The sequence below is a fragment of the Crinia signifera genome, chromosome 8 (assembly GCF_055691185.1).
Source record: "Crinia signifera chromosome 8, ASM5569118v1, whole genome shotgun sequence".
Taxonomy (NCBI): domain Eukaryota; kingdom Metazoa; phylum Chordata; class Amphibia; order Anura; family Myobatrachidae; genus Crinia; species Crinia signifera.
The window spans coordinates 108,908,509-108,929,436 of NC_139224.1; the positions used below are offsets into that span (position 1 = coordinate 108,908,509).

At 43.9% G+C, this 20,928-nt stretch overlaps 1 protein-coding gene across 5 annotated transcripts in view; it reads right to left on the reverse strand.

Annotated features, from left to right (window-relative positions):
- Nucleotides 1-20,928, reverse strand: part of AGL (amylo-alpha-1,6-glucosidase and 4-alpha-glucanotransferase) — a 92,326-nt gene that overhangs the window by 32,332 nt on the left and 39,066 nt on the right. For all 5 annotated transcript variants that reach the window (XM_083156957.1, XM_083156958.1, XM_083156959.1 and 2 more), the window contains 9 exons: nucleotides 16,615-16,781; nucleotides 13,912-14,115; nucleotides 11,663-11,844; nucleotides 9,509-9,620; nucleotides 8,027-8,150; nucleotides 7,801-7,903; nucleotides 6,967-7,064; nucleotides 3,459-3,598; nucleotides 872-1,059 (listed from right to left, as the gene is read on the reverse strand). In XM_083156957.1, the coding sequence (XP_083013083.1) occupies nucleotides 872-1,059; nucleotides 3,459-3,598; nucleotides 6,967-7,064; nucleotides 7,801-7,903; nucleotides 8,027-8,150; nucleotides 9,509-9,620; nucleotides 11,663-11,844; nucleotides 13,912-14,115; nucleotides 16,615-16,781 (1,318 nt within the window). The remainder of the gene's footprint in view (nucleotides 1-871; nucleotides 1,060-3,458; nucleotides 3,599-6,966; nucleotides 7,065-7,800; nucleotides 7,904-8,026; nucleotides 8,151-9,508; nucleotides 9,621-11,662; nucleotides 11,845-13,911; nucleotides 14,116-16,614; nucleotides 16,782-20,928) is intronic.

Genomic DNA, 20,928 nt, shown 5'->3' on the forward strand with positions numbered 1-20,928 from the left:
AGGTGATTAAGATTCTGCATGCAGGATAAAGCTAGTCAGATCACCAGTCAGGGCCGGTGTTTTCACCGGAGAGACAGATCGCTCAGCCCACAGCGCTGACACATCGCTGTGCATCGCTGTGTGCTAAGTGACCTTGCCGAGCGATCTAGCATCGCTCAGCACAGCCGCCCCCGTGTGTAGGCCACATAACACACAATCATAAGACACTTCCTGGAATACATAAATATCATCTAGTAAATCCCATATGCAGCATAAAGTTATAACAATCAACCAGGCATACACTCCAACAATTATTATTCACTGTTTGCAAAATACGGAATTGCTCATCAGGACCAATTAGAAAATAAAGAATAACACCAGACTGACTGCTATGACAAAACATAATTTTCCAAATAGTTATCTGTCCTACTCCGTGTAAACAATTCCAGATGTATATTCATGAACCTAGCCTTAATACGCCATGCAGAACAGTGTGCCAAGCCCTGTAGCATCTTCTATAACTGAACATTCATCTTAATTGCACTGTGATGCCTCTAACCCACTTCACCAGACTACACTGATTAATCTGATATGCAACACTTGTCGACCTAGACCCCTGTCGACCTTCCAGTATGTCGACCTAACGGTGTTGACCTAATGGCGGTTGACCATCTTATGGTTGACCCAATGATCCCGACCCATTATTCAATAAGCAATATGTATTACTGGTGGCTGTCATTACTGTGATGTGACATGCCACGGACATTCATCCTAGTGCATTAAATTAAGCTCTACATGACGCTTTTATGTAATGACTGGGAATCATTGCACTGCCATATTTAGGCTTCTGCCTCTATCATAACATCCCTCCATGTCCTGCAGAGCTGCTTACCTCAGCCACGTGAATGGGGGTGGAATGGCAGTTGTCAAGACGCACACCATGAAAGTGGGTGGCGCTGATTTCAGTGTATTTCCTCATGTGATCCCAAAGGTAGGGACAGTCTGATGGCTTGTCACCGTAACGTAGCTTCACACTGTCCCCCCAGCAGATCAGCTCTCTGCGCAGGTACACATTGGAGTCTGGAAAGAGCAACAGAATATTACTGTCTGGTAAAATCAGTTTCCAGTATAGGGCTGTCGTGAGTTACTTACCGAAGCAGAAAGAAAATATATCCTAACTACCAGAACCCAAACCAAAACATGGCAGTGGACAGAAGTGGTTTATTTACATTGTGTGGTAGAGCCCCAATGAGGTGAACCACGTCACAGTCTCTGGGAGGGATAAAGTAGGGTGGCCTACACTCCAGGTAGTGTGGGACAATGCCATGAAATGCATGAATCTCTTGAAGAGCAGGCAGGTGTGGATACATAAGGTTTCAGAATAACAGTAGTTGGTGTAGTAATTGGTGGTCGGGCCACTCAATACTGTTAACAACGCGCACTTCTGTGCATCATGAATGACCTCTACTGTCAGAAGAACATGAAGGTCAATTTGGCTATACCGTATACCAATGACCCGCATGTTCAGCGTGTCCCGGTGATGTCACTGAACAATATCGTTTACCGATATGATTTAGGGTGCACACTCAATATTGGCCATCCACGAACAATGCTATTGACTATATCAGCGTCAGCCTAGGTCACCCAGTGTGTATGGGACTTTACCGTCATTATTTATATTAAACAATCGGTACTCTTTACCTAGATGGGCGCCCGTCGCGGGCATCGCGGGTACATTTATGTCTGGCCGCGACGCGACCGACGCGATGCCCGCGATTTCCCATTGAAACCAATGTTAAACATGGAAATCGTGTCGGTCGCGTCGCGGCCGGCTATAAATGTACCCGCGATGCCCGCGACGCGATGCTCACGATTTACCATAGGAATCAATGTTAAAACGCACGATGGACCCGATTTTACTGTTAAATGGCTCAATCCACCCGATTTGGCCATAGGAATCAATGTTAAATGGGCCACAGAGCCCATTAACCCTTAAATGTCCCCCCAAATTTTTAACGCCACCCCACGATCCACGCCAACCCGAAGCGTGGCGAGCGCAGCGAGCCCGCGAGGGGCGTCGGTACGCGTCCTCCGACCTTTTCATGCCCTACTATCCACTAGGGCGTGGTGTGAGAATATAATAGTGTGGCGAGCGCAGCGAGCCACCGAGCCCGAAGCGTGGCGAGCGCAGCGAGCCCCGCGAGGGGACGCGGATACCTTCACAGTTATGCGCGTCCCCTCGCGGGCTTCACAGGTGTCCGTGGCGAGGCGGACACCTGTGAAGCCCGCGAGGGGACGCGTCTACCTGTGAAGGTATCCGCGTCCCCTCGCGGGGCTCGCTGCGCTCGCCACGCTTCGGGCTCGGTGGCTCGCTGCGCTCGCCACACTATTATATTCTCACACCACGCCCTAGTGGATAGTAGGGCATGAAAAGGTCGGAGGACGCGTACCGCCGTCCCTCGCGGGCTCGCTGCGCTCGCCATGCTTCGGGTTGGCGTGGATCGTGGGGTGGCGTTAAAAATTTGGGGGGACATTTAAGGGTTAATTTGACCTATTTGGCCCCAAATCGGGTCCATTGAGGCATTTAACAGTAAAATCGCGGTCAATCAGCCGTTTTAACATTGTTCCCTATGGGAAAATCGCGGTCATCGCGGGCATCGCGGCCATCCCGATTTACCCGCGATGGCCGCGATTTTTACCCCCGACGCCCGCGATTTCAATCGCTGGCGCCCAACTAAGTAAAGAGTACCAAACAATCTTTCTAATTATTATAAATATCCTTCTTATCAGGGTCACATATGCCTTTACTGTCATACTACGGGAACAATACTTCCCAACACATTTTATCTTCTGGTACCTGCTGCAAAACATTTATGAAGGATAGGCTAGCCTACTTTTAATATTGTATGCCACATTTTAAGCAAAACTCGAGATGCCACTTTAAACTTTCTCCTTCGAAATTGAAATAAAAGCTTAGAAAACTGGGCCGTAATGGTCTACTTGTTACTAATTAGTAACTAGTAAGTAGTAGTAGCAGTATGTTTTTTGTTCAGAACTATTTTGCAAGGCTGGAGGCTCAAGAAAAACCTGATGCCAATGTTACTTTAACATTGATTAAAAATCAAAGACATGAAAAGTGCCATAAAATTGTACAAGAGTTAATTACCCAACATCTCCAGTAATGTCACATAGTGCAGGAAATGCTCAGTCCAGATTCCCAAGCATCTTTAATTGTCCTCCTAATTCTAAATATTGCATAGTCTAATTGCATGTATGTATCATTTAGATATTATTACATTTTTAACTTACTTCTATTAACATATTTCCATATAGAGCATCACTATTCTCCAGTTACTGGAAATTATGTTTTAATAAAAAAATCTTTTAAAACATAATAGGTATGTACTGTAAAATAAAGATCTGTAAACATGGATATATGCAGCACATGGTCGGTATTAATCTACAGAATGAGTGACTACCTGAATCAGCAAAGTTCCGTAGAGGGTCATCCCCCATGACCCAGCCATTGTGAGCCATGAAATAGCACGCTTTCTCTGGCTGGTGCATTAGCGGCTCCTCTTCTTCCAGAGACATGGCTCCAAATGGGAAAGTGAAGTATCTACAAAGAGTATGAAGGATAAAATAACAACTAGAAAAAAAACTGATAGATAAGCCAATTTTAAACCATTAGCTTTATTCTAGGTGCTCAAATGTCAGAATAGCAAGTATAGGGTTGATCAACAACTGTTCCACATTAGAAGAGTGCAACAGATGTGTTACAATCTGTCCTGTCCTTTTTAGAACTTCACATCTGCAAAGCTCTATAGCATAGACTGGACAGGTTGGGAATGGCTCACAGTATGATCATACATGGATCCTACTTAAGGCCCCCATACATTAGGCCGACTTGTCCTTAGGACAAGTCGGACCCAATTCTCCTGTGAGCCGCCCGGCAGCTCCCCGGGAGGCTCACATAAAATTTGGCACTTGATGAGCCAGATTTTACATGTGATAAATCGCATGCGATTTATCACATGTAAAACAAATGGGGAGCTGCAGGGCGGTGAGGAGCAGTGGGGCGGGCAGCGGCAGTAGTGGGGGCGGGCGTCGGCAGTAGTGGGGGCGGGCGTCGGCAGTAGTGGGGACGGGCGGCGGCAGTAGTGGGGGCGGGCGGCAGCTCACAAAAGTTCCCGGCGGGTGATGCTGACCTGGCCGGCATGCTGTGGTCTCAAATACAGTAGTAGCGCTGCCGCTGCGGGACGCACAGCGGCGGCTATTAGATTTTCAAAATAGCTGTCAAATGACCGGCCGTTCTGTGATTGGCTGAGAGAGCTCTCAGCCAATCACAGAACGGCCGGTCATTTGACAGCTATTTTGAAAATCTAATAGCCGCCGCTGTGCGTCCCGCAGCGGCAGCGCTACTACTGTATTTGAGACCACAGCATGCCGGCCAGGTCAGCATCACCCGCCGGGAACTTTTGTGAGCTGCCGCCCGCCCCCACTACTGCCGCCGCCCGCCCCCACTACTGCCGCTGCTATCTGTGATCACAGCCGGCCAGGTCAGTGTGTCTGCCCGCCGTGCTCCCCCGCCCCCCCGCCGTCTGCATGCATATGCCTGACAGGTGGGCAGGCATATGCATAGCATACAGGGAGGTCGGATGATCTTATGTGCTGACCGTCCGACCTCCCTGATCCGGTCCGATGCGCACGGGACCGCGCATCGGATCGGATCATACATCACACACCTGCGATTTTGGGGCGATTTCATCTGGTTATCGGCCCAAAGTGCCGAAATCGGATGAAATCGTCCCAAAATCGTATAGTGTATGGGGGCCTTTACACTTCGTCTACACATTGCTTTTTGACAGGTTCCTTTTAAAGGGACCCGTTTGGCTGGAAGGACATTTAAATCTATGGCTGCATATACACATTGCATTTTGTCAGGATGCTGTCAAACCGGAGATGTTTAGTGGGAGGCTTACTCAAGAGGATATACAGGTTGAGTATCCCTTATCCAAAATGCTCGGGACCAGCAGAATTTTGGATAACGGATTATTCCGTATTTCGGAATATTTTATTTTAAATTATGTATTTTGAAGTATCTTGCATGTATGCTGTATAAACACATCAACTACATGAAATGCACACAAATATATTTTATTTGTTCAAAAAACATGGTTTCAAAACATGAAACAAAATTTGTGTAGTATCTCAGGCACTGAATTTGAATGCCAAGCAATCATTTTCTTGCACATATTTAGTGCCAATTACATATCATATCCTCAGTAGTGTTGTTACATATCATGTCCTCAGTAGTGCTGTTACAGATGTCCCCAGTAAGTTTTTAGCAAAAAAAATTTTTCCCACTTTCTGAAATGTATGGTTTTTGGAATAATTCGGATAATGGATACTCGGATACGGGATACTCAACCTGTATTATATACACAAGCCTGCTGCATCCTGCTAAAAGCAATGTGTAAACACAAGAAAATGCATCCTGCTAAACAGGATCCTGTTTGACTGCATCCTGCTCAAACACAATGTGTAGACGCAGCCTTAAACGCAATGTGTAGACGCAGCCTTAAACGCAATGTGTAGACGCAGCCTTAAACGCAATGTGTAGACGCAGCCTTAAACGCAATGTGTAGACGCAGCCTTAAACGCAAACGCAATGTGTAGACGCAGCCTTAAACGCAATGTGTAGATGCAGCCTTAAACGCAATGTGTAGACGCAGCCTTAAACGCAATGTGTAGACGCAGCCTTAAACGCAATGTGTAGATGCAGCCTCAAACGCAATGTGTAGACGCAGCCTCAAACGCAATGTGTAGACGCAGCCTTAAACGCAATGTGTAGATGCAGCCTCAAACGCAATGTGTAGACGCAGCCTTAAATGCAATGTGTAGACGCAGCCTTAAACGCAATGTGTAGACGCAGCCTTAAACGCAATGTGTAGACGCAGCCTTAAACGCAATGTGTAGACGCAGCCTTAAACGCAATGTGTAAATGCAGCCTTAAACGCAATGTGTAAATGCAGCCTTAAACGCAATGTGTAGACGCAGCCTCAAACGCAATGTGTAAATGCAGCCTTAAAAACGAAATGTGTAGACGCAGCCTAAACGAAATGTGTAGATGCAGCCTTAAACGCAATGTGTAGATGCAGCCTTAAGGGCCAACCCCAATTTCTTTACTGAACTATAAATATATCAACACCATTATCCTAACATTTATAAGATACTTTCTTGGTGACATTTACCATTGCATGCAACATATACAGGCAGATCCCCAGGGCTATAAAATACATGGGTCAGGTAAATAATGGGTCACTATGGGTCAGTCAATGCATTGAATGCACCTTTTTCAATGTTATCAAAACTAGGAAGAAAAAGATATACTAACAGTTATTATGAAAAGAAAAGACTACATTGCCCTTAAATGCATGCAGGGCGAATAAACATGTTATTAGAATAAAAATTAAGCATTTAAAACTGAACAGTTTACACAGGGCTATTTTTGTGCAGGCTCCAGCAGGAACTGAGGTCCTTATTCTAGTTCACTCTTTCTGACAAAGTATTTCTTAGATGGACAAAACCATGTGCACTGCAGTGAGGCAGGTGTTACTTGTGCAGAGATAATTAGATTTGGGTGGGGTTTTACACCTGCCTCACCTGCAGTGCAAATGGTTTTGTCCATCTAAGAAATATTTTGTCAGAAAGAGTGAACTAGAATCCTGCTGGAGCCGGCACAAAAATAGCCCTGAGTTTACAAACATCCCTCCTACACTGAATTCTCCCTCTTCAGCCCACAGGTCTAGATTTAACGGGTACCGGATGACGGGATTCTGATGGTCATTAGTTCCACATCTGACCGTCTTAGTGGCATACCACACCTGGATTTAACACTGCTTATTGATCCAACATTGTTAAGAATTTAACAAATATTTTATCATCTAAAATAAAAGAATACACATAATAGAACAGCAATGTTACCTTGTAACTATGGGATCTTTCTTTGTAATGATGCCAAGCTTTGGACCATGATTTGCCAGTCGTTCATATGTCAGGGTACCTAAAGTGCAATTCACTGCCTGAATAAAAGAACAGATATGTGACATGTATGCAAAATGACAGTTGGTTAACCTGTAATAGAACTAATAATGCAATGTGTTTATTTCATCCTTGTGCACTGATCTGAACTGCATTAGCTAAGACAACTCATGTGTAAGAAGTGTCTTTGAATGTAGAATAACTAGACATGTACATTGCCTTTGACCTGTCATAACCTGCCCTAAAGCTACAAGAGTTGTTGTCCAATTTGTAATTAGTTGGCACGCTATCACTGCTCACATAAAAATCTAATTGAACCAGTCAGTTCTGACAAAATGCAACAAACAAATCCAGCCATTGGCCACATCAGCCTGAGTGTTTATGAACCACAGATTTCTGTAGGTCTTTTGTTCTCCAACTATTGACCAACGATAATTCCCATGATCCCCGGCATGCCAAAATCTCACAAGGCTGAGAACTAGAAGATAAGTAGTTAGATAACTGATGCAGAAAATCAAGGCATATTGCCATGCAGCATTAGTGAGTACAGTATGCTGCATTGGTAACTCTTTTTAATGTATACCTGTCCATGACCTTACATGTAACGTATCACCTATTAGAAAGCACTGATGAGGATTGTCTTGAAAATTTTTCCATTCTGTAACACTTTTTTGAGCTACACCTCACCATACGTACAAATGTGTCATCACTGTATCCCTGTGTGCAAAGTCTTATAGCTTCAAGCACAATGCAATTCTTAAATTAGGAGATTTGCACCTGTTCATGATGAAAGTTCATTTGTTTGTGCTTCTCAGCATTCAACTCTTCCAGACGTTTGCGGAACCAGGTGCAACATTCCTCGATGGAAGAGGGGCCATTACTGTAACAAAAGATATGATACATTTTGATAACCAAAAGTGCAGAGCCACATATAAGTGGTAGAGGAAATTGAATCCGATAAAGCAACAATAACAGCACTGTGTTAAACATGTCTGTCTGGTACCTGTGTGGTATGAAAGTGCTGAGAGCTGTATCCATATCTACGGTGCACCCAAAGCGCCTGTATTGTGGGTCCTGAATGATCACAAGGTGCTTCGAATCAGCTTTTGAACCTTTTTTCTGACCACCTAGAATAAAAACCAACATTGCTATTTAATGTTGTGCTAGATTCAAAAACAAAGTTCCAAAATAAAGATGCAGTCACCAGTCCCCATACATGATGACTTCTCCCCTCACATGCAATGCCCCCATAAGCTGCCTGGGCCCTTCATATATAAATATGCCAGGGGACGGCGGCAGGCAGGGAGATGTAAGCCTCCCTGTATGCCCCAGAATTTGTGGGGGAGAAGGAGGGCTCCCAGGAACACAGGCAGCAGAAGCTGCCCCTCTGGAGAGCTGGCAGGGAACACGGGTAGGGAGCCGCTTCACTGGTCCCGCTCAAGCATATGTAATGAGCGGTACCAGTGTGAAGTGAATATTTAACGAGTGGCTCCCGGCCCCCTGCTGGCAAATGTGTAAAAAAAAACATTTTTAAATTAAATATATAATAGCATGCCCCTTCACAGAAAAAAAATTCAGATTTTTTTTTTACACCAAAAAAAACAACAACTTTATTTTAAAAGATCACTTTCCAGTTCACCTAAGAAGATGTCGAATGCAAAATGGTGAATCATGGCAAAAATCATGCTGAAAGCAGTTCTCCATCCTAGCATTGAATACACTTGGTGAATCACAGTGAAAACCCCATTGAAATACACCAGCGAATTGCAGCGAGCATGAAACGGAGAACTGGCCGCATTCACTGTTCGCTTTCGGCGAACATTGAATAGGGTGAATCAGATTTTCAGTGAAAAAGATTCACCGCAAGGAGTGAAACCAGCCCGCATTTTTGCAAGGCTAGGATACCTTCACTGTAATACACGGAACGATTACAAAACCGAGTTGTTTTGTAGAACAGTTCCCTTCCCAAAACTGTGTCCCCCCAAATTACCACATCATGTAATCCATGCTGTAGCTTGGGCGCACTGCGAGCAATGATGCAGGAAGTGTTCTGCACATGTGCAGACCAGTTTCTGCACATGCACAGTCTTCACGCCATCAGTGTTGCATCCAAACCATTGCGCTTGAGTACAACACTGTTTTGTCGTCATTCTGAGCATGTAATTTCCTCAGTGTTGACACAGTGCGTCGACATAAGGACCATGTTGACATTATGAACTATGAATCTATGAAAACATACAGAACCCAAAAAGTTAGTGTAAACATTTTGCAGCTCAATTAAGTTACTAAGCCCTCCAATAGGTAGATATATTAAAGCTTCCAAAGCAGACAAGTGATGGTGTTGCCCATAGTAACCAATTACTAGCTATCATGGAAACATCGCCACTTGTCTGTTTTACAAGCTTAAGTGAATTTACACCCTAAGTATCCATAGCGGAGTTTACAATATGTCCGCTTGTTGCCAAAGATAGGTTGTGTTGCTTACCAGATGTGAGCAGGGTTCTGAACTGTTCCACGGCTTTAGCAACATTGACTTGGTAAAACTCCCAGAGTTTAAGTTTGGGGAATATGTCCTCCCACATGATGCCCCGGACGTTCTGCAGAGACAATAAATGACATGAATGCAGACTGACAGAACATTGTGCTTTACAGTCCTGCATGAAAACCCAGTCCTACATTTCCACTGCTCCGACAATTTTTTTTTGATTATGACAATAAGATGACTCTGCTGTTTTTGTATTTCCTCATTATTTGTTGAATTAAAACCTACAGTAGCTGCTTTGTTCACCTAATCTGAAGACTGCGTTAGTAATTTGTTAATTTGTCTCTTGTGCAGAACAGCTGCGGTTTAGTTTACCTGCCGCTTTTAGCCATGCCAACATTCCAACTACACTGGTCACATAGACATCCTTATGTTACTTTTATACAAGGAGCCATGCCTAGAACACATGTCTGTGCTGCGCTCCAATAAACCAATGCTGTTGAAGGATCATCTGGACAGTATTGCATTTCAATTACATTATATTAAGTGCACCAGATATATATAATCCCACAAAGCAATTAAAGGAGTTCTCCACCTTGAGAGGATCTGAAACGTTTGTCCTGTACTGCACATTTAGGGGGTGATTCTTTAACATTCCAATGGTGGCGGGGTCTGTATTTGTGCATGTGCGGACCTTGATACTGAATGGCTATGGCAAGTTACACACTTCTTCTGCAAGTTACACACATACTTCTCCTGAGGAAGCCTCTGAGGGACGCTAAGGCGGAGAAACGCGTTGAGTGAGGACACAAAGGCTGCCCAAACCATCTAGCTGACGAACCATTCTCGGATATGACCGAGTGCTAACGGTCGGAGAAACTCGCCGCTGTCTGCAAGCCGCTCACATGACCCCTGGATTACAATAAGTATACCACAATAAATGTGCACATATTTGTGGGGACTTGAACTCAGACACTAATCCTGCTGACTGGCTCTGTTTATGAGCAAAAGTCCGCAATTGCATGCCTAACCATAAAACTAACCAGCACCAGTATTGAGGGGGAGTTCTTGTGTTCTGTGTTTGTGTGTCTTGTTTGTCCATATTGGCCATAATAATGTGTTTAATGTATTTTATATAATAAATTTTATATATTCAGTACAGCGCTGTTCCTATCTTTCTTTCTTGGGCTTTTGAATCTAAGTGGTTTGGTAATCCCCCTTCAGGTCCAGCAGCAGTACGGAATATACAATCAGCGCTCAATATCAATTTGAGGTGTTTGGTTAAGTTACACTCGCCGGGCCGTTCGTTGCAGGGAGGGAGGGCCGAGGGCGGAAATTGGGGCTCACCCATGGGAACGCCTAGCGTTTTATGGGTGTCACCATGAAATTGCTGGGCGTTCCCATGGGAACGCAGGTAGGCCGATGCCTGTCGGAGGCGGGTGGATGACATCACAGGATGTCAGCCCCAGCCCCCTCTTCGGCGGACACCGAAGGAAATAAAGGTCAGTACAGACTGACTTTTATTTCCGAAGGCAAGGGAAATCATTTGATGGTTGTCGAGCATTGAATAATTTCTCCTACTAGCGGATGCGTGTGAGGGGATGTGTTAGCTAACACATCACCTCGCATGGTCCCGAGGGGATTCAGCGGCGGGGCAGCGTTCTAGCGCTCAGTAATCAGCGATTTCTGCAGCTTACGTGTCAACATGAATCACTCCCATAGGACCTCAGTAAGTAGCGAAAACCACTGCTTACCGAGCACTGAAATGCCGACCATCCCCTTGCACGTGTACGCTAGCAGGAGAAATCATTCGATGGTCGCCAACTATCGAATGATTTCTCCTGCCTTCAGAAATAAAAGTCAGTCGCAACTGACTTTTATTTCCTTCAGTGTCCACGGAAGAGCGTCCTGTGACGTCAGCCGCCTGCCTGCGTTCCCATGAGAACGCTGGGTGTTTTCATGGAGAGGCCTAAAAAATGATGGGCATTCCTCAGCCCAACCTCCCTGCAATGAACGGCCTGGCAAGTATATAAATCACCAAACCCATTAGTTGCCGGGGTCTGCACATGCGGAAATATGCACTTGCGGAACTGGGCCGAATTCTCCCCGTTCCAATCACTAATGAATTAGGCCCTTAATTCTTTCTTTGTAACTCACATTAAGCTGCTGGTCATTCTGAATCAATGCTGGAAGTCCCCGTGCAGCGTACTTTCCATCCATAACTTTACACGTCAGGTGCCATAAAGCCCTGTCCAGGAGCCAGGCTGGCTTCAGGTGTGGGGAGTTCAGCAGGTTGTACCCACACTCCGGGTGCTCCTGAATCCACTTGCTATTAGAAGCTGTGCAAAAACAGAGCATTATGTATGTGGTATACAACACAGTAAAACACAACTGTCCCACCCCATCACAGCAGAGCTAATGTGTAGCAGTACACATGCTGTAACATCCATAACCACACAATGTATACAGGTCTGCCTGAAGATACCAAAGGCTAATCCTGTTGTCCCAAATGACAAGCGATCCAGTTTGGCAACATAAGCAGGCGATGCAGCTATTCAGCGTTCTGCCACTTCCACTGGGGACTGCTAGGATAAGATCATTACTTGTCACTGAGATCGCTCTGGGACCAAACACACGGCAAAACTGAGCCAACTGTCCCATTTCTCAGGGTGTGTGGCCGGCATTAGTCTCATCTCATCTGCGTCTCAGCATCCCATTACTCAATGGCACAACTGTATAAATGGCTTATCAGATCCATCTCCTCACATCAGTACTATTAATATTTTACAGAAAAAGTTAGGAACAGATGCAGTATTCCAAATAGACGAAAATTAAAATTTTTAATAAAAAGGCTTCTATAGAGTATTACGTTTTATTAAACCCCACTAAAAACAAAGAAAAAATGACATAAATGCATATATCCCCGACCTGGGGTATGAGTGGTGCCTTGAAGAAGACAGTGTGTGGAAAACTATGATGTCAGGTCCTGCTATACTGGAGGGCTTTTTATCCTTCTCTCCGGAATTACCTGAGGGAGGACTTTGTAAGTACTCTCTGGTATGAAGTCTGGTAGGAACCCACTCACACCAGGTTAAGTATGATTGGATGACAGTTGTCTATATGGATGCTATGTTGACATGATGAATGCTTACCACACAGTCCCTGGTTGTCTAGCAATGTTGTACCTTGTCCTGGAGGCTGCACCAGCTCCTTCTTCCAGATCCAGGCGATCATGTGTGGATAAGTTACGGGAACAATGTCTCTGCAGCTATATCCTGGTGAGTATTTTCCCCACTATGCTTAACCCTAATCCCTACCTCTCCCCTAATGCCCCCATCCCATCCCACCATAACCCCCATAGCCTAACATTAGCCCCTCCTCTTCCATGCAGCCTAGCCCCACCCCCCCCCCCCCCCCCTCGGATGCCGACGTTGTGAACATGATGACATTTTAAAGATATCAACATGGTGCCTGCCAACAGTTGAACCATGTCGGCATTATACACTGTGGTGACAACATTAAGAATGTTGAAATGGTTACTTTCTTCCTTCAACCAGATACCTTCAAACCAGGGGTGGGGTGAATGTTAAGTTTTTTTGTGTTTAGTGATGGTAATTCTAGTGATATACTTTAGAAGGCTTTTATTGCTTTTTGCAAATATATTTACTTGGAGTACTGCAGAAAATACTAATACAGGTTGAGTATCCGGTATCCGGATAACCATTATCCCAATTATTCCAAAAACCGTGTTCTTTTTTTGAACAGTTCAATCCCCCCCCCCCCCCCCCCCGACCCTTTTTTATACTAACCTAGTCCTCCGGCGTCCACGGCAGGCCTTCAGCTTCATCTCCGGCATCTCCAGCGGACCCAGGAGTGCATTGCGTGCAATGCACTCCTGGGACCACTGGAGACGCCGGAGATGAAGCTGAAGGCCTGCCATGGACGCCGGAGGACTCCAAGGACGCCAAGGGACCATCGGGGACCCACCAGGGGACAGGTAAGTATGTAATAAAGAATTTATTGCAAAAAAACTGAAAAATCCCTTTTTCGGAATGCTCGTGGTCCCGAGGATTTGAGATAAGGGATACTCAACCTGTAGTACTAATAGTACTGATGTGACGATATCTAACACTTAGGTGTAGATTTATTTAAAAGAAGTGATGTTGCCCATAGCAACCAATCAGATTCTGTCTTTCATTGCATCCTAGAAAATGATAGACAAAATCTGATTGGTTGCTATGCAACATCACCTTTCCTGTAGCAAATTCACGCCTTAGTATTTATGAATATGCATTAAATCAAATGTATCACCTGTAAAACATTTAGTTTTTATTTCTGTGGCTGTAGGAAACATTTTTCATGTTGCTGTATCATGGTCCCAAACAGATCGGAGACTCCGTCCTCACCTGTGTGATTATACACAACGTCAGTGATGCTCAACACTCCCCACTCAGTCCTCATCTTCTCCACCAGCTTCCCAACATCACTCCAGTCATATGTCCGCCCCGGCCTAGAGAAGTCAGGGTTTAGCTGTAACTGGTTAGCCAAAGAATAACAAGAGCGAGATTTCCCCAGTGTCTGCAGCGGTGTAAAGTGAATCATGTTGTAGCCTAAAATGGGGGAAAAGTGAGCAAGGAAAGTAATGAAAGGAATCATCTTTCGCTGTAATCCTCTTTTTAGAATCATAATTAATTTTGGAGGTCATTGTACTAAAAATGAATTGGACTAATGTAGTTTTCTCATGTGGATTGAACATTACACCAGTAAAAATGTTGTGTGTAAACCAGTGGTTCCCACACTGTATGCTAGGCACCCTGGAGTTCCTTGGGACACTTGCAGGGGTGCCTAAGGTTGGAGGTCAAAGACAATATCAAACTATTTATGATCCATATAATAGGTAAAACCAGGGCTTGTGGCTTCCAATTATAAAACATGTGGAAAACTAGAAGCGAATCCTGTCGCTCAGCACCTACAGTAAGGATGACATATAAGCACAATATACTAGTGTTCATTCTAGCACCTGCCATATTTGACAACCCATGCAGTTCCTCTTCCCTGCCTGGGGTGTCGCTGTCTGCTGTAGTGCTTCTAGCACAGTGTCATCTGTATATCAGCACTGAAATTCAAACCAGACCTGTGCTAGAAATACCACAGCATACAGCGACACCCCAGGCAGGGAAAAGGAACTGCATGGGTTGTCAAATATGGCGGGTGCTAGAATGAACACTATATACCTATTATGTATTTCTGAATTTCTCAATAAGAAAGGTTTGGCCTACAAATTCTGATTCCCTAGGGCGCCGTGGCTCAAATAAGTTTGGGAACCATTGGTGTAACCAAACCTTGCAGCATCCACAACGGGGCTGATGCTAAATGGGAATGCATCTATGCCCAGGTTAACAGACATAAAATGCATTCATTAACCCTTTGAGTGGCAAGTGAATTTGTCAAAACTGGTAAAAAAAATTGCCAAGCAAATATTTCTATTCATCATAATGACCTGTTATGTTTTTTACACAACATTTTCTATTTAAATTTATGTAACAAATGTGAGCGACGCTGGCATTTTTATTTATTATTTTATTTATTTATTAACAGTTATTTATATAGCGCACACATATTCCACAGCGTTTTACAGAGAGAATATTTGAACATTCACATCAGTCCCTGCTTCAGAGGAGCTTACAATCTATATTCCCGACCACATGTACACACACAGACCTTCGAAAGTTAATTTGTTGGGAGCCAATTAGCCTACCAGTATATTTTTGGATTGTGGGAGGAAACCGGAGTACCTGGAGGAAACCCACGCAAGTACGGGGAGAATATACAAACTCCGCACAGTTAGTGCCACGGTAGGAATCGAACCCATGACCTCAGTGCTGTGAGGCAGTAATGCTAACCATTACACCATCCGTACTGCCCCACTTTTAGTGGATGTTTTGTGCATCTCTCATAGAGATGTTGGCACTCAAAGGGTTATTAATAAAATAAAACTTTATTCTATATTGTACATAGATAATCTAATTTGTCACTGAAGCCCTGTTAAAATAACATTTCCTACACATTGCAGGTGGTTGTAGCTGCTTACACATCTCTAGCACACAGCTACTGTGACATTACTGGTCCTTCCACTGTGTATTAATCTCATTTGCTAAGATTTCTAAACAACAGACCTGCAAGCCATCAGTCAGTCTGCCTGCAGAGATAAGTCTCCTTCCTTATATCATGGTTCAGAGAAGTGAAGGATAACACAATAGGCATAAGATACATTCAGTTATGCCAAGTATTTTACAAATAGTCTGTTCAAGTCTAATAATAATAAATGTATACATATTTAATTACAATATGTGTGTGCATGTGTGTTAGAAGTGCTTCTACCTTTTCAATAGAAAAAAAATAACTTTTGAAACTTAACTATACATGTATTCATGTGCTTTCTTATGTCTCTCTTCCTATTTCATTTTCACTTATAGGGCCTACACACATGCCGATATTAAGGCATTGCTTCATTTGGCAAAGTTGCTTAGAAAATGCCCCTACATCGGTGTCTGTGTGTGTGTAGGGGCTGTAGCGACAGCAAGGCGTGGTGCTGTTGCTGGCCAAGATTGATGGGTAGTATCCATCAATCTCGCTGGTCGCCTGCGCACAGAGCTGACAGCTCGCTCTGTGTGTGGGCTGTTAGCTCTGTGTGCTCAGCAACGCAAAGGTAACAAAAGTATTACTATTTTTTGGGGGGTTGGGAAGGCGGATAATAATGTTGTGCCTAGGGGCGACCAGACAAATAAACTCTCCTATGTGTGTGTCTCTCCTTTACTAGCTGAGGAATGAGAAGATCCTTTGTACAGTAGGTCGATTTTCTAGGTAAACTGATGTATCAGCAATGAAAAACAACAGGGTAAATAAAACAATAAAGAAAATGTACCTTTAACAGTCTTGGAAATCAACCAACACACAAGTCTATTTTTTATCTCCTACTAAGTAACAAGAAGCAACTTATACTAGCAACTAGAATAAAACCGCTGTTGACTAGAAAGTTTAGCATTATTTCCCATAAGGAAAACACAACACATTGTGTCTTCCATTTATCAGTAGCACAGTTACAGTACCTGACTCCTTGGCTACTCTCAGCCTGTCCTCCCATTCATCAAAAGGCCCCAAGCACTTTGAGAGAAAGGTCTGACAGTTGATGCAATCCAAAGGAAGTGCATGGTTATCTGCTCCAACTCTCAGTACCGGATCCACCACAATGTAACCTTCCCCATTCTTCTGTTCTCTAGAAAGGAAAACAAAAAGAGTTTAGATGTAAAATTAGATTCAGTGTTATTTACATCTAATAGATAACTGAGAGACCAAATCCACCTATAACAATGTGTCAGTACTTTGAGCCATCAGCACTATGTAAGTAAACTATTCTGTAGCTGATCATGAGCAGGTTAAAGATTTTAATAAGTTGCTTATTTCTGTTCTCAAACATACTTACAAAATATTAGTTAGAGTAGGACTAGGCAAATCACCAATCACCCGGTCAACTAAGATATCAATCCTTGTGGCTAGATTTTACAAGAGCTACTGTAGGTCCTCTGCCATGTTTATTTCTACAAATTAAACTATCAGAACAGCATCGACATGTTTGTATGGTCATATCTGCAGTCCCGCACTGCAGTCTCTGGGTGGTGGATTATGTACTGCTCCTCCCACTGTAGATATAATGGAAATACCCTAGCTCCCCATGCAGATGCCTGGCAGGAGTGAGCACCAGGTCATGTGCAACTCTGCTAACATCGGGCAACTTTATTTGCTGAAAGAGACTGTGCTCATTCATTTGATAAATATTACTTGTATATTGGGTGTGACTGATTCTGTGTACAGAGAACAGAACTTGTATTGGAAAAAGCTGTGGGTGATACATTGTAACACTTATACACATATGTAGATTCAGAGACTCCGGCACACACAGATATACAGGTGTCATATCATCTATATACCCATGTGACTCTGAAGCACTGCCATCTGTTGGCAGCAAGCAAAACTACATCTACTAGCTTTGGAAGCATTTGCTTCTAGCGGCCTTACACTGCCATCTGTTGGCAGTAAGTGAAACTACATCTACTAGCTTTCGAAGCATTGACTTCGAGCGGGCTTACTAGTATAAAATCAATCAGTATCTTGTGCATCCTACAGTCACATTGGTGCTAACTAAAGTAAGATCCATCTTGGGGAGGGGGGGGGGAGCAAAAAGTTTCTGCAACGCTAGAAGATTATCACATGACCTGCCGTGCCAAGAGGAGCAAAGATGTATGAGGGCAAATCTGTAAGATGTGAGTGGATGAATGAGAAGTAGACTCTGATTTGTTGTCCTCCTATATCTGTGTGTTACTGAGACTATTTTTTTTTTTAATAAATTCTTTATTTTTATTTTTTTAAACATACTGTAACAGGGTTCACATATATACGTACGTCTTAGAAAGCGTTTTGCAATTAAATTGCAGATTCACGGCCAAAAAAAAAAAGAGGAGTGGTTGCTCACAATGAAGATACATCTGTATATGCTGTCTCAGCATACAATTCAGTCGCAGGTTGCTGTTTGTATTTGTGTATTATTTTGTATCTACAGTAGATGAAGGTTGAGCATTGTTTCCACAGTCAATGAAAACACCTATTTACTGCAACCATCTGAAGGCCTGCCTTCCCCACATCTGTTCCTAATCTTCCACACACATTGTGTCACCTATTGGCAAATGAACAGTATTCAGCACTCAGCCAGCTGTCCATAATACCATTGGAATAATGGGGCAGAATCGGTTTACAATGGTCATTGATTTGGGATATATGACTAGGAAAAAAATGGTTGCTTTATTTATAGTAACAACACCTTTGGCTTCCAGTGCCATTGTTTACTATGGTAATTTACTATAGAACTCATGTTCATTGTATCAGGAAAAGGACCAGAACATTTATCCAAATGTAAAATCTGCAAAGACTCAGATGCATGTACACCTTTCCAGCCTAGTGTGTATCTTCACTCGAAGGTCATGGTGATGAGAAAGAAACACCCATAAATAGACTGAGGTACAAGTAACAGAATTCCATGGACAACCAAATGATGTATTATAGGTATAAAGCTAATGCCGCACAAGCTATAACGGAAAAGCTGAGAGCATATGAAATACCAAGTAATAAAATATTCAACAGCAATTGACTATTAGAAAACTATATAAACAGTACAAAAAATAGCAAATGCTTTAAACTATTTTAGAGTAAAACAAAGTAGAGATCATTTTATTTCTGTACTATAAACCATCACAAATGACACAAAGTACAAATGGATGTCTGCCCCTGGATCCTAAGGCACACTGCACAAATGGATGTATCTGCCCCTGGATCCTAAGGCACACAGCACAAATGGATGTATCTGCCCCTGGATCCTAAGGCACACAGCACAAATGGATGTATCTGTCACTGGATCCTAAAGCACATTGCACAAATGGATGTATGTGCCACTGGATCCTAAGGCACACTGCACAAATGGATGTATGTGCCACTGGATCCTAAGGCACACTGCACAAATAGATGTATGTGCCACTGGATCCTAAGGCACACAGCACAAATGGATGTATTTGTCACTGGATACTAAGGCACACTGCACAAATGGATGTATCTGCCACTGGATCCTAAGGCACACTGCACAAATGGATGTATCTGCCACTGGATCCTAAGGCACACTGCACAAATGGATGTCTGCCCCTGGATCCTAAGGCACACTGCACAAATGGATGTCTGCCCCTGGATCCTAAGGCACACTGCACAAATGGATGTATCTGTCACTGGATCCTAAAGCACATTGCACAAATGGATGTATCTGCCCCTGGATCCTAAGGCACACTGCACAAATGGATGTATCTGCCCCTGGATCCTAAGGCACACTGCACAAATGGATGTATCTGCCCCTGGATCCTAAGGCACACAGCACAAATGGATGTATCTGTCACTGGATCCTAAAGCACATTGCACAAATGGATGTATGTGCCACTGGATCCTAAGGCACACTGCACAAATGGATGTATGTGCCACTGGATCCTAAGGCACACTGCACAAATAGATGTATGTGCCACTGGATCCTAAGGCACACTGCACAAATGGATGTATCTGTCACAGGATCCTAAGGCACACTGCACAAATGGATGTATCTGCCACTGGATCCTAAGGCACACTGCACAAATGGATGTCTGCCCCTGGATCCTAAGGCACACTGCACAAATGGATGTCTGCCCCTGGATCCTAAGGCACACTGCACAAATGGATGTATCTGTCACTGGATCCTAAAGCACATTGCACAAATGGATGTATGTGCCACTGGATCCTAAGGCACACTGCACAAATGGATGTATGTGCCACTGGATCCTAAGGCACACTGCACAAATGGATGTATGTGCCACTGGATCCTAAGGCACACTGCACAAATGGATGTATCTGTCACAGGATCCTAAGGCACACTGCACAAATGGATGTATCTGCCACTGGATCCTAAGGCACACTGCACAAATGGATGGATGTCACTGGATCCTAAAGGCACACAGCACAAATGGATGGATGTCACTGGATCTTAAGGCACACAGCACAAATGGATGTATCTGTCACTGGATCCTAAGGCACACTGCACAAATGGATGTATCTGCCACTGGATCTTAAGGCACACAGCACAAATGGATGTATTTGTCACTGGATCCTAAGGCACACTGCAAAAATGGATGGATGTCACTGGATCCTAAGGCACACTGCACAAATGGATGGATGTCACTAGATCCTAAGGCACACAGCACAAATGGATGTATGTCACTGGATCCTAAGGCACACTGCACAAATGGATGTATGTCACTAGATCTAAGGCACACAGCACAAATGGATGTATATCACTGGATCCCTAGGGGCACAGCACAAATGGATGTATTTGTCACTGGATCCTAAGGCACACTGCACAAATGGATGTATATCACTGGATCCTAAGGCACACAGCACAAATGGATGTATGTGCCACTGGATCCTAAGGCACACTGCACAAATGGATGTATGTGCCACTGGATCCTAAGGCACACTGCACAAATGGATGTATCTGTCACAGGATCCTAAGGCACACTGCACAAATGGATGTATCTGTCACAGGATCCTAAAGCACATTGCACAAATGGATGTATCTGCCACTGGATCCTAAGGCACACTGCACAAATGGGTGGATGTCACTGGATCCTAAGGCACACAGCACAAATGGATGTATGTCACTGGATCTTAAGGCACACAGCACAAATGGATGTATCTGTCACTGGATCCTAAGGCACACTGCACAAATGGATGTATCTGCCACTGGATCCTAAGGCACACTGCACAAATGGATGGATGTCACTGGATCCTAAAGGCACACAGCA